We start from the raw sequence: 13,608 nt of genomic DNA on the forward strand, positions 1-13,608 counted from the left end.
CTCACCCGACAATCCCGCTGTAGTGTTTTCATTAGTGCGCTGTGTGTTTCAGAGTCAAAATACAACCCTTCATGCATGTCTTGCAAGAAATCCAAGTCTTTGAACGTAGGGTTGGACTTCTCCCTCTCTTTTCTTGATGCTCTCCTTTTGTATGTGGAGCCTTTCAAGTCATACGTGAAATGCATTTTCAAAGCTCGTGGCAAAACATTGTTCATTACAACAATTCTAATATTAATGCCTCCTGACTGAACGCAGTACAGCCCATAAAATTTAGGTAGAAGAGTCCTTGGGTTCTGGTTCAGATTCTAAAACAAAAGAAGTATTGTTAAATATGTCTATTTTCAATATTTCCATGCTTAAGAAAGTTCGGGGGTTTTTTTAATACAAAAGGACACAAACAAACATCAAGAAAATTGTGCACGTTTTCATATTTAGTACAGTTTCTTTGACCAGCTGATTTTTGTTGTGGGTCTGTATTTCAGAAAGCTAGCATAAATACTGCCTTTTTGCCAGGAACTTATACAGGCCACGAACAGAGCAGTAACTGCATTTTGACAGGTTTCTCCTTCCCAGACCCCATGAAAGGGCAGAGCAGACAGGCCAAACCTAAAAGCATCCTCAAGATTTCATTTATTTATTCTGGCCTAAACAACCTTTGCATTCCACCTGCTGGAAGGAGTTTGGGCCAAATGTAGTTCTCATTAGCTTGATCTGGACTCTGAAAAACAGAACCCTTGTCTCCATGAGGCTTTTCATGTTGAGGGTTAGTGCCAAATGACCAGGTTGTCTCCACAGGAATGTGAAGTCATAACAGAATCATGACTGACCATCAGAACAGAAATGTGTGAAATAAGCCAAATTCCACAAAAGGCAAAAAATTAACTAGGAGAGGATAAGAGAGGTGAAAGCAAAAGACATCCTCCTGAATACAACTACTCTCAGTTTTTGGCATGAAAAAGCAAGAAGGGGAAAAGCTGCTTCAAGTCTTACACGATTACTAAGTCACAATATACAACTATGGGAATAAAGTACATTAATAGGAGAAAAATCGAAGTTATTGAAGTTTTACAATTTGGAAACTCTTTCATATGGTAGCAGTGAGGATAAAGTTCTCAGAAACAAAGCAAAGAGGTCTTCTATTTATTTGTAATAACTCAAACGTAGGCTGAGCCAATAATCATGATTAGTAACACTACAAAAAAGTTCGTGCCACCACTGCACTTTTTGATACTGTCAGTGCACAATTTTTTTAAGAGAAACACTGAATCCATGTTACTTTAGTGTAATAATGACAACAGTCCTCATTTTTAGTGCAAGTGAGAGGGTAATTTTTCAGGTCTTAAGAAAGCAAAGAAAAAAAAGAAAGTCAATCACAGGTTTAATAATCTAAAGTCCTGTGTACCATCCAGGAGAATCTATGTTCATACATATGGGTTTTTTCCTGTTTGTGTTTTGTTGTTGGGGTTTTTTTTGTTTGTTTTTTTTTTTAAAAAAAGGAGAATTAAGTTCTTACGTTGGATCAATGGTTTCCCTTTCTGATGACTGACAGACATAAAACAATACAATCAACTTAGCATTAGCCCTCATTCAAAAATTAAGTTTTGAACAAATTCTATGGATAAAAATGGTTTTTACATCATTGTTTTTAATACACGAGAAATGGAAATTAGAAGTAGTCCAGAAACAAAAGTGAAACTGACCGGTCTAGTTTCTTTGTCCACTCTGAGTGAAATGCAGAGCATAGACAAACAAAAAATGGAGAAAAAAAAAAAGCTGGATTAGAAATTTAGAAAGCTTTTTTGTTACTAGCTTATTCGAAGCAAAGTTTGGTATCAAATCAGAAGACTACATTCAGTTTCATCTTGAATGCTAGAAGAACAGCAATTATTATCTTAACTATATTCTTGATTTATATCTATTCTTCACAATAGGGATGTGCGGCAGAAAGCTGAAAGATGGGTAAAAAGTGTCCAAAATATTACGAGAAATATGGATAAAGCCAATGAAAGATTAAAAGACAACAAATGAAACTCAATCATGTGACACAAAACAGGAAAAACACAGGTAAAATACAGTCTTGACTGACTTACCATATAATAACCTGGCAAAAGCTTCTGAAGAAACTCAGCCTCTTTGTGTTGAACTGTTTTGATAATGAACTCGTCATCACTAGTTACAAAAAATAGGGACCCACTGGCACCTGGGTTGGATAACTCAATTAAAGGCTCACTGCAGATTGAGTACTGGAAGAGAAAAAAATTGTTTTTCACTGCCAATGCATGCATTACTCGAATACAAGTTTACTACAGATAACCACACATTCAGGTAGGCACAGGGGAATCACAGAGTTTATTCTTTGGGTTTCAACTGCAGCAACTCTGCTAGTGTACAGCAAGCTGGGTCACAGTAATTTGGCTTAGATTCAGCAGGGCCGTTGTTACACCCCACTCTGCACAACCTTGGAGAAGCAACGGGCAGGTGAGCTTATGGTCCCTCTGCATGTCCCACTGCACCAGCTGAACCTTCCCTGGAGTGAAGATAGTGACTGAGGTGGAGAAAGTCCAACCTCGCACCATCAGCATTGAGAATTCTTGAGTCAAAAGCCTTAAGATGATATTTTCACTGCAACTGTTCACTTTTCATAGCCATTTATGAAACAGGTACAAGAACATGGTAGACAAACACACTGGGAGTATTGGTTTCTCAATACAGACAAACGGACAAGCCCTCTTCTTTGGAAACTGGGACTGAAACTATAAGAATAATCATCTCGGCACAGCTGCTAATGTAGTTTTCTGATTGAAAACTGCTTGAAACAGAAAAACTAAATACCAGTGAAGTAGGAAAAATGGGGTTTTGAAGGACCATTATTTTGGATGCTTAGACAGGTTTTTCTCTTCCACAGGGAGACAGTAATAATTACTATCACATCAGGAGGAAAAAGACATCGAGGAGTATTCCTTACTAGTAGAAGCAGATCTCACATGGAGGCTAATGTACATTCATTAAATCTCCATTAATTCACACTTCATGCCTCATTCAAGCTAAACAGAGAGGTGACATTAACCTCGAAAACATAGGAAAATCTGTTTATATTAAACTTGAGAGCTTGTTTAAAATATAATATCATTAAACTTTCATTCACACACTCTTTTCCTTTGTTATATAGCACACATTTTACACACTTGGAGATTTGCTGTACAGTCCAATATTTTAAGGCTTCAGTCTTTGAAAGAAACAAAATTACACAGGATGTGAATTGTGAGTAGTGTAAGCACCAGGGAATTATTATTAGCAGTACGGTATGCCTTCTGGTCTTCTCAGAACAAAAGGAATAACTGTTTCAGTGACAAATATCTGGTTTATTGGGTTATTGCCTGAGATAAGTTGAGCAATTCCACAAGAAAAAAACAGTTCTGTTTGTTCAAAACAGCTTTCATTCAGTTTAACTGGGGCCTCGCCACCAATTTCAGTGGGTGGTGATAGCACAGAAAATGATACAAGAAAATCTAATAAATATATTCTTTGGTGAGCACTTGAACTAAAGAAATGTCCTTCCTCTGGACTCAAAACCACTGCCTTAATGCATTTTCTTATCATGGCTGCAGTCGCGGCTTTTTCCATGCTTGCAATTTTTAAATGACTTTTGCACGCCATAAAAATGTTACCTGTTTCTCTCTCTGCTTCTCCAGTTCTCTCAGTTCCAATTAATACAAGAGACCTTTCTTATTAATCCTACAGCTGCAATTGTCTACAGATAGAACAGCAATACTGGTCTGCAGTACTACAGACCTTCAGAGCAAATCAGCAGCTGTATTGCATTATTCTTGCCTAAATATATCAAGCTTCATGAGTAATTGTCATTATTGTAAGCATTTTCAAACCAATTATCCTAAGCATTAAAGCTCAATAAAACAGTATAGCATAAGCACAGTCATTAGCCTACACTGTGTGCCGGTCATTATACTATTCAGTTCATTCCTGTAAAATAAAAGTCTACCCACCAAGTACTGCTATACAAAAAGTTCAGCAAATTTTGACTGGACAGAGATTAAAATCAAGTCAAATCTGAAAAGTAAGAAAATCCCCAAGCCCATGACCATTAAGTACTTTAAGATCAAGAAGTTTACTCGCAAAATGAGGTTTCCAGTGACAATTTAATTCTACCAGCTGTTAAAATATATTTACCCTCACTATCCAGTCTGACTCCTACAGTGCATTACCACTGAAGGTCCTTGGAAAAGGTGAAAATGCAAATCTGCGGGGTTTGTCATTGCAAATGAACAGCGTCAACTCACATGCACTTGCTGTAATTTCTCTTTTTACTTCCATTCCCCTTCAGCCACAGTTGGACAATCAGTTGGCATTTTGTTACAGCGTTTTAGATACTGAATTGGAATCACGGTCACTGCATGACAGATCCAGATTTCGCAGAAACAGGTGGGACTGTTCTGCCAGAACCATGACACACACTACTGGGAGCAAATTGTTAACCAGATGTTTCGGTCGTAACCAACTGGCAAAAGGGTCCCAAACAATAATTTTGTTTTATGATCATAGCACCCCTCTGATCATATCTGCATCTGGACCGCAAGAGACTACAACCTACTCTGATTGCAAAGTGATGCCCATTTGGAATCAGAAACAACAGAAATGGATTCTAACGTGCTTGCAGAGCAAGTATAACCCTAACACAGACATGCATCACTTACAACAACAAGCACTGTTATCCCAGCTACATTTCACAAAAATACCTGTTTGAAGGAAATCTACTCTTGTATTTTCAAGAAAACAAAGTACACTTAATTTTGAAACTAGCTATTCTAGTTGTGCCTGTTCCTTGGCAAAATATCACTAGTGTCTTTTGCTGTGCCAAGAGGAAAAAGATTCTGCAACAATTTGACTTTACTGGGATTTTCCCTCAGTGATTAGTCATTTTGTAGCTAAACTGAGTGTCACAAATCTCTTATCAACAGCAAGCAGTCTTTCTACAATCTTTAATCTATGCCACTGCAAACGCTTCCTTAGATGGAACAGAAGTTGCAGGTGATCATAGCTTTACTCTAGGAAGTACAGTCTTTTTAGCAGCTGGCAACACAGCCTGGTACTTCGTCTTTTGCCAGGTCCATAAATGTAGATAAATAACACATATATAATGACACCTTTATAAAACCCCAACTTAACTCCACTTCCCTGCTACTAACATCTCCAATTCAAAGGAATTATCTGTTTTTATATATAATTATTGTCATGAGGCCTAGTAATAAAAAAAATCCATAAATAGTGTTAAAGAATTAAAATCAAACACCCACATTCAACTGAAATAAAAGCAAAACTAGTCAAGTTTTGCTTTAAGGTTCATTGTCCAAGGGAAAAAGCCCTTATAACACACTTGAACACAACAGAACTCAGCGAAGTAATATATTAAGTAATGCTTCAGCACCATTTAATAAATTTTAATTTTTTATTCCTTCAAGTTCTTTCAAATTATTTTCATTTTAAATAAATAGTTATCAATAATGGAAGCAAAAGATTTGAAAACTCATTCAAAAGTAGTTAACAATAAAACTCTGACTGATGTACAAAATTGCTAATCTGTACTGAGACTCTGATTTGTTGGGTAGACCGTAATGAGACAAACTAGACATAAAGCAAACATCTAGAAAGCAATCCAGCTCTTTGCTTTCACACTACCCTTCCAGAAGAACTACAGGAAAAGTAAAATAATGGATCTTCATCCCTGGCAGTGCACAAAGTGGTTCTACCAAGTAAAGCCTGCTTGTATGACAATAGCAAATGCATCACCTTTTTCTTACGTACACAGCTGAATACTGAGAAGGAAAAAGTCAGACTATAAAATACAGAGAACAAAGGAGATACTCTAAAATGCTTCTTTTTTAGCCCGCCACCCAGTTTTCTCAAGGCTAGATGGGAACATTTGCATATAAGTGCTTCTTTAATGAAGTGAATAAATAACGTAAATAACACAAGAGCACTTTATTAGAACTGAATTGGTAGAAGTCACACAAGCAGTGACTATAACTTCTCTAGTAACGATGACCTGAATGAGCAGTAATACTCAAGTTACTCTAGTCAATTAACAAGGCAAGTTTTTATAGGAATAGTCTGAAAGACAAAGAATTAATATTTTCATAAAACACTAAAAATATTCACTAGTTATTAACCTCTCTACACACAAAATTTACTACCCATTTTGGCACTATTAAAGCATCCTCTTCTGCCACTATGAAACTAGTATACATTACAATCATTTGTAACTCAAAGGAAAACTGCAAGCTCTTACCAAGTAATCATCAGGCTTGATACCAAAAAGTTCTCTGAAATAGCGGAAGGCAAGAGGTGCATACGTCTTAAATCTGAAGTCGGGGTAATGATGAGCAGGGGTTAGATTGCTCCCTTCACTGAAAACAAAAACAAAAATAAACCAAACCAAATTATTACTCAGCAATTTTTAGCTATTTCCTCCTTGCAGCCAGGTTTACTGTAAAGCTGCCTAACGCAACCATTGGCCTTCTGAGACAAGAGTCATAAGTGCAGACAAACCTCCCTATCACCATTTATCAGTGTAACGGAAATGTCTGTGACAGACAGAATACTGCCAGCAAATTCCTTCCTCCTGTCTTAAAGGGAATGACTATTTTCACCAGCCATGCCCATTTGCATAAAGATCGGGTTTAAACTAATGCTACAATTTCTGATACCCCTCCCAGGTAAGCCAGTCTAATAGCTTACTGACACAGGAAGGGTCAACTCCACCTCACGTACGCTCTTGCAAAGAGGTTTGGAAGTCAATGCAGCAAAACAACTTCACACTGGCTTGGTGACCTGAAGTGGTTTGCAGGGGGGTCAAACGGGCACTAAGGACAACACAACACCGAGGGCAGAACTGCGTGGCCAGAGCAGTAGGAAGGGAGTAGGACCACACCTGTTTTTTGGTGCCAAACAAACATGGATTTGCTCAGCCTTGTTTATGAAACAGCATCCTCAGCATTCGTCTTCCGCAGGCTAACTGCGGCCATGGTATCTTTTTCTTTCCTGATAGTACAGTCCGAAATTGGGAAGCCACTCTGGCATTGCTGATCTTAAAGGGGTTTTCTGTTTGGCTGGTTGTCACGTCACGTATTTTATCCCACCCCAATCTAAACCGGCACTAGCTTAACACACTAAGTTGGTTAAATAGGAACACAAGGTACAGACTATTTAGAGAATTCTGGGAAATGGTGTGCACTTACATGCAAGATACAGATTGAAAACAGAAGAGGCACAAAGACTACTAGGGTGGCCAGCCTGGAAGACAGTCTTTCTTAAATGGGAAAAAAAAAAAAATAATTGTAGCCTCCTTAGCTCCTTCTCTAGTTTTACATTTACTATCTCACTGTATTTTTAAGCTGCAGTTGTATGAATCTTGAGATTATAGTACACCATTAGAGCTAAAGGAGAAAGTCAGATGCAAAATGCTGCCAGAATTAAAAAAAAAATAATTAAAACTGCCTGTGGAATCATTAATAATGCAAACCAAAAGAAGGCTTTTAAGCAGAAAAGTTCTACACTATGATTTGAACACAAACAGGAACAGTTTAAGACAAAGTTTGATCAGTCTCCAAATAGTCTGATAAATAGAGGAGTACAAAATCCAAGACTTGACACAGTGGTCAACATCAGCTCTTGAACACTTCTTTACTTACTTACCCTAACCACTTTGTTCAGAAATGAAGCACATACCTCTACGCTTGGCAATAAGACTATTCAAAGTATATAAAACAGATAAATAAAACTAGGAATTCACACAGATGTGAAAAGAAGTAAACTCCAAGCAACACTCCTGCAAAGACTAAATTAAATATCATGAAAATATTTAAGAGCTTTGATCCTGTAAAATTAATGCCTGTCATATGAACTTGTCACCTTCCTTTAATAGCAATTCGATGACAGAAGTCTACTCAACCCACCTAGCCACCACTGCATGGACACTGCCAAAATCCACCAGAACTGAACTAATTAAACTGTGTGAGTGGGAGAATAAGCTTTCTCAGGCTCCAGAAATGCATATACTTGAGACTCTTGAATAGGACATGAAAACAGGAAAAAACCCAGTTTCTGTCTGGAAATCACAAACAAAATGATGGTTGTGGATGACATAGGACACATACAAAGACATTAGAATACTGCTGCTTCTTGGAGAGCTAAACCACACGGTTTACAGCTAGTGAAGGCTGCCTAGTCCCAAAGAACTCATCTGATCACTTTGTAGTCTACTGTATCACAACTCCAAGGTATTAAAATCAAATCTGCGTGTATTTTATTGTTCCATTATATAGTAAAAAATTGAAATCATCAGGGTATTAGGCTGAAGATAAGAGTTTTTCTTCACAGTCAAGATTGGCTAATGCTTTTTCTCGTAAGGTCTTTCAGCTGCTCAGAACACTGCTAGTCTTCTCTGACATTAAGTTTTATATAGCTGGATGCATGTCATTGCATTTTTGTGCAACTTGAGGATGCCATGGGGTAATACATACTATAACGGGAATGTGAGGCTATATTTGCAAATGCATTTAATTGTTGTAAGACAGACAAGAACAGAACAGTGTTCTCTGCTGAAGCATCACATCATTGTCAGGGAAGATTAATCACCTAAACTTTATTAAAAAGTCCTACCTTTCAATACATAAATACTTCTATAACTCTGCTTCCTGCAGCCGTAACTCAAAAGCCTCTTTTGTGAAAGCATGGCATTAAATAGATTAGATGTCCCTACTATACCAAAACATCTACTGCTGCTGGAATTTCACCAGGCTGAAACGAAGACAGGAGGTTTGCAGCGACAATAGTATGGGTCCAAGTCATTTTGCAAGTGCATATGGAGTAAAATAGCCAATACTGGGTCTTTAAACAGACAGTGATGTATAGTAGGTGGAGACATATTCCAGAGTAATTGCAGAACAGAGCAATTATTTTGGAACAGCATCTACACCGAGGGAAATTCCATTTAGTTAGAGCACACAAGTCTACTACAGAAAACATATTGAATTTCATTATGCAGACAAGTTTCCTTGTCCTTTGTAAAATCAGCTTAAAAATACCTTTTACTAAAGCTCTCTAGAGCTTTTTATCATACCCTTCCATTTCTGTTAAACATAATAATTACTTTCAGCTTTACTGCCTGATAGAAAAGTTTTCAGGATCGCAACAGTAAGCTCTTCTGTGATGCAACAATCAAGCTTGACAGAAGTTTAAGATTTCATGTTTATCTTTCTGGAAGAAAGTTGGTAAGGTTTCCTTGTTGCTACTTTTAAAGGAAAAAGCACCTCCACTTCCATCAATTTCCTACAGTAACAGAAAACCTTCAAATTTCTTGTGGCTGAGTATGCCCTTGCTCTTAATTGAAAAGGAAAGTTTCCACTGTACAAAATGCTTATTGCAAATACATCTCAACCTTATTTAGACAAAATTATCCACCTTCCACTTTGTTAGCTCTGGAGATAATGTATTTCATGGTTTCTTCCCACATTTCCTTGGTGCAATTTAAAAGTGTGTTTCAGTCTGGTTGTACTAAAGTACACATGCAAAGCACTGCGTATAACAACTTTTAATCAGAGGAGGGAGTTTCATGGGGACAATTATGTCTCTGAAGTTGGACAAGAAAAATACCTGTGAACTGTTGACAAACTTAATCTGCAAAATGGAGCTTTGGATAAAATAGAAATGTACTTTATATATTAAAACTATTAGGTAATTGTACAATTTTTCTCCCAGATACTTTAGGGCACAGGTCTACCAGAATTTAAAAAAAGGAAGAATAAAGGCTTTTAACAATGGCTTTGGTTCTTTTGGTTCTCGCAATCTTGAGGAATTCAAGTCTCTGCATATGCACTATGACAAACAATATAGGCTTTGGAAAGATTAGGAAGCAACTGTAAATTATGAGGTATTTTAATAATCTCAGTTGTAAGACCATACAAAAGCAAAAGACTCGTAGGTAGAATAAAAAAGAAAAAAAGGAAGATTAAGCTTAGTATACAAGCTTGCTTTAATACTGAAATTTTAGACTTTTTTTTTTTAATCAAGCATGCCTAGAAATGACAGTATGTGCACCTTAACCTGTCTCTTAGTAAATGCCGAGAGTTGATTTAAAGTGTAGGTGGTACAATATCAAACTAAAAATGAACTAAAACTCATTGCATTTTTAATGGTTAACCCCGTGGCTTGCAAAAATTTGCTAGACAAGACACCTAGATATGTTTCTCGGCAGCTTTTCTCTTCTACGGCCTCACCCTGTTAGGCTGCACTCAGGAGACTGCACACCTATCTGAAGTGGCAGGGAAGGCCAGCTGCATCTCTTGGTAGCAAGCTTTCACCGCAGAGCAATGTTAAGAGGCTCTGACGTAGCTGTTCACAAAAGAAATAGTAATTTTGTAGCTGTGAGCCTATGTATACCCTTCTTGTATGTATTGTAAAAACAGTGAAGAGAAGGAACACCTTAGTTCTCTCCTGTGAAAGCAACGCTTTTTAAAATCTTCAAATCAAAATAAAACATCTAAAATCAAATGTTCCCAATATTAAAAACTAAGATAATCAGTTTCACTGTTCTTGGATAAAACTGTTCTTTTACAATACATCAAAATGTGTTTAAAATCTACAAACTCACAGACCAGGTAGTGCTTTGGTGTATTCATCTCCTATATATCATTTCAGGAAAGCAACTGTTTCCCACATGATGGAAGTAGGTATTACGGCTATCTGTACAAATAGGTGTGTGGTGGCTTTTTCACACTGTGGGATAAAGTCCAGTGGTAATAGCTTTGTTTCCCACTGTATGTTCTCCTATACTTTTGGTTACTATATGCTATCCTAAGCAGTCCCCTGCAAGGCAGCTTTAAAATAGAACTGTGATAGTAAGTATCTTCAAAACAAGTCAAGCCAATTCTATCTATGTAATAGCTGAATACACAGACATTTTTTTATGATGATATGACTATTTCACCACCAACTGGAGATGCTATTAAGGCAAGGGATCTCACTCAGGGTACCTTAAAATAGCTTAAGTATGTCTACATAACCACACAAGTAACCAGGTTATCACAGGTTTACCAAGAATTTGTCACTAACAGAAGTAGCTAAGACCAATAATTCATAATGAGCATGTTTTTGCTTTTATTGCCACAGTATCTCCAATTTGAATACTATTTGTTTTGCAAACAGAAGCAACTTCCTCCTATCTGTGCTATCACTCTACTCACAAATCATAAAAAGCGTCAGAAGTTGGGTTACCCTGTGCACCTCTGCAACTGAAAAACAAAAGAAAAGCAGCAGCACTTTATCAAAGGCTACTTTCTTATCTGGCTGTGAAACTGCCCAACTGGAAACAAACACAGTGGTTTAAGTTACACAACAACTAAGTACTAGTGTGAACATTTGAGTACTATTCACACCCAGCCTACAGAGTTTTCTATACTACTTTAATTACCAAGACATTACTTAGCCAATCAGGTAACCTATGACACAAGTTTGGTACAAAGATTCTTCCAAGGACAAGTGTCAGTTTTCATTTTTCTAAATCATTCCCAAAAAACCTACCAGAAAACAGTACATTTTGGTTTAATATGTAGGGTAAAACCAAAACAGGTTAAAATATGTCCAAGATTTGACTTTTCTTAGTACTTTTGACTGCTTATTCGGACTGTCATCCAAATGCTATCGTAATACAATGTTAAGCTTTTGACATTAAGTAGCAGAAAACACTGAATAATCTTTCATTAGCATCACAAGAAAGCAATCTGTAATTGAACCAGTTTACTGTACAGATGACAGTAGCTGCAGGGTGCAGAGAGGTCAATAGCATCTAACAGACTTACTAGTTAAACTAGAAACCATAGCAAGTGTTCTCAATATGCAGGGTTTAGACCCTAAAAATAAAGTGTATTAGCACGGGAAGTGCACAAGACTGATTAACAGCTTGCTGCAAAAAGGTCAGACTCAAAGCTGTGCTTAGCAGCAGCCTCCATCCAAGAAAACAAAACGAGATGAAGCCTGGAACGTGCTGCCTTGCTCCAAATGCTCTGCATTTCTAAGCTGCATATGACTGACTAGCCACAGGTAGCTGACAGAGTGGAGCAGCTTCTGTTTGGCTTGTCAAGCACCACTACAGAAAATGTGCCTATTCAGTATGTGCCTGCTAGAAATGCTCAGCCGGTGGCCCACATTGCCAGCTCACAGGCGGCTGCACGGCCCCATGGCCCAGCCACCGGCTTGTCACCCCTGCCTGACACAGCTAGGCTTATTAGCTCAGCAACGAGCCTTTCTAACCACGGCCACGCTACCTGGAGCCAGCTCCACACTTCAATCAAAAGCTGTCAAGACACTGCTGTGGCCACATTGCACGAATGACCGATTTGGAGACAAAATGTGCCGCCACAAAATGAACTGGTTCCAACCAAGGAAGTCAGGGGCACAGAGCACAATGCGTGAAGAGGACAATACGGCCCACATGGCTGAATCACGGGGACAGAGCGTACAGAGCACTGGCAGGACACAAAACCTTCCCACTGAACTTTCCAGCCACTGCTGCAGCAGCACCAGCACCAGGTAAGCAACTCTGTCGCTGGGTTTCCAAAGCAGTGTTTAAAAGCCAGAAGACAGGTTACTTGTAGTAGTTCCTCTTGCGGTTTCACCCTATTCAGGAATCCAGGCAGAAGCTTCAGACACTATCTTCAGAATCAACTGAGTCACTGCAGACTGCATTTGTTTCTCAGTCCAAGGAGCACATTTGCATAGTGCCATTTAAACTCCCTCTGGACAGTGGTTCTCAAAAAACTCCTTTATAAAATCCCCTAATAATACCTCATTTAGTGCTCAAAAGCCACATGTGATGAACTCCTCGGCAGCTCAAGAAAAAGGGATGCCACAACGTGAAGCAAAAAGTGACAAAGGCAGTTTTGAAACCCCTCCACCACTACAATGTACGAATGAAAGCAAGTGCTTTTGCAATTCAAACCCAACCACTGTACAGAGATACCCATATTACGCTCAAAGCCACCTCCTGAAATAAACACCTAAATCATTCTGGGCTAAACTCGGACAATTTAACCCAGTTATAAAGTAACTCTAGACCAGGCATAACCTGCAATCCATAGAGTTATTCCTGATCTACATCAGTAGCTGCCACAATAAGCAGGGCAGTTATGTTCAGGTCTGAACGGGCCACTTTTTTCCCTCGGTGTTTTTCTCCCTCCTTCATGAATCCTGACTGCTGCTGGAAGCGTTTTGCTATGGTTACTGAAGCTGGGGTACAGGCGGTGCTGAGGTTTACTTTGGGGGCCAAGAGATGCAAGGAGACTATTTATCTTCTGCAACTGATAACATTTATAAACAACTGCTGGTAACTTTCTCCTAACAGTAAAAGGGCACAGATAACACTATTTTGCTCTCTGGCACGGAAGCTGCTGTTTCACAGCATTTCTACTATCTCGGGTCTATTTTATCGCCACCACCATAACAGCACTGTTGTTGCTGCCAGAGCAGCAGGTGTGCCGTGGCTCTGCAGGACAGCTGTGCTCTCACCTGGCTGCACACCCACATGGGGAGAGGTGG

The 13,608-nt window shown here is 38.5% G+C and overlaps 1 protein-coding gene across 1 annotated transcript in view; it reads right to left on the minus strand.

Moving 5' to 3' along the window:
* The window catches only part of PIP5K1B (phosphatidylinositol-4-phosphate 5-kinase type 1 beta), a 69,793-nt gene that overhangs the window by 36,333 nt on the left and 19,852 nt on the right, over positions 1–13,608 (minus strand). The window contains exons 4-6 of the mRNA XM_065656936.1: positions 6,305–6,422; positions 2,091–2,243; positions 6–305 (exon numbers count right to left, since the gene is read on the minus strand). Of these exons, the coding sequence (XP_065513008.1) occupies positions 6–305; positions 2,091–2,243; positions 6,305–6,422 (571 nt within the window). The remainder of the gene's footprint in view (positions 1–5; positions 306–2,090; positions 2,244–6,304; positions 6,423–13,608) is intronic.

Source organism: Caloenas nicobarica, chromosome Z (assembly GCF_036013445.1).
Source record: "Caloenas nicobarica isolate bCalNic1 chromosome Z, bCalNic1.hap1, whole genome shotgun sequence".
NCBI lineage: Eukaryota > Metazoa > Chordata > Aves > Columbiformes > Columbidae > Caloenas > Caloenas nicobarica.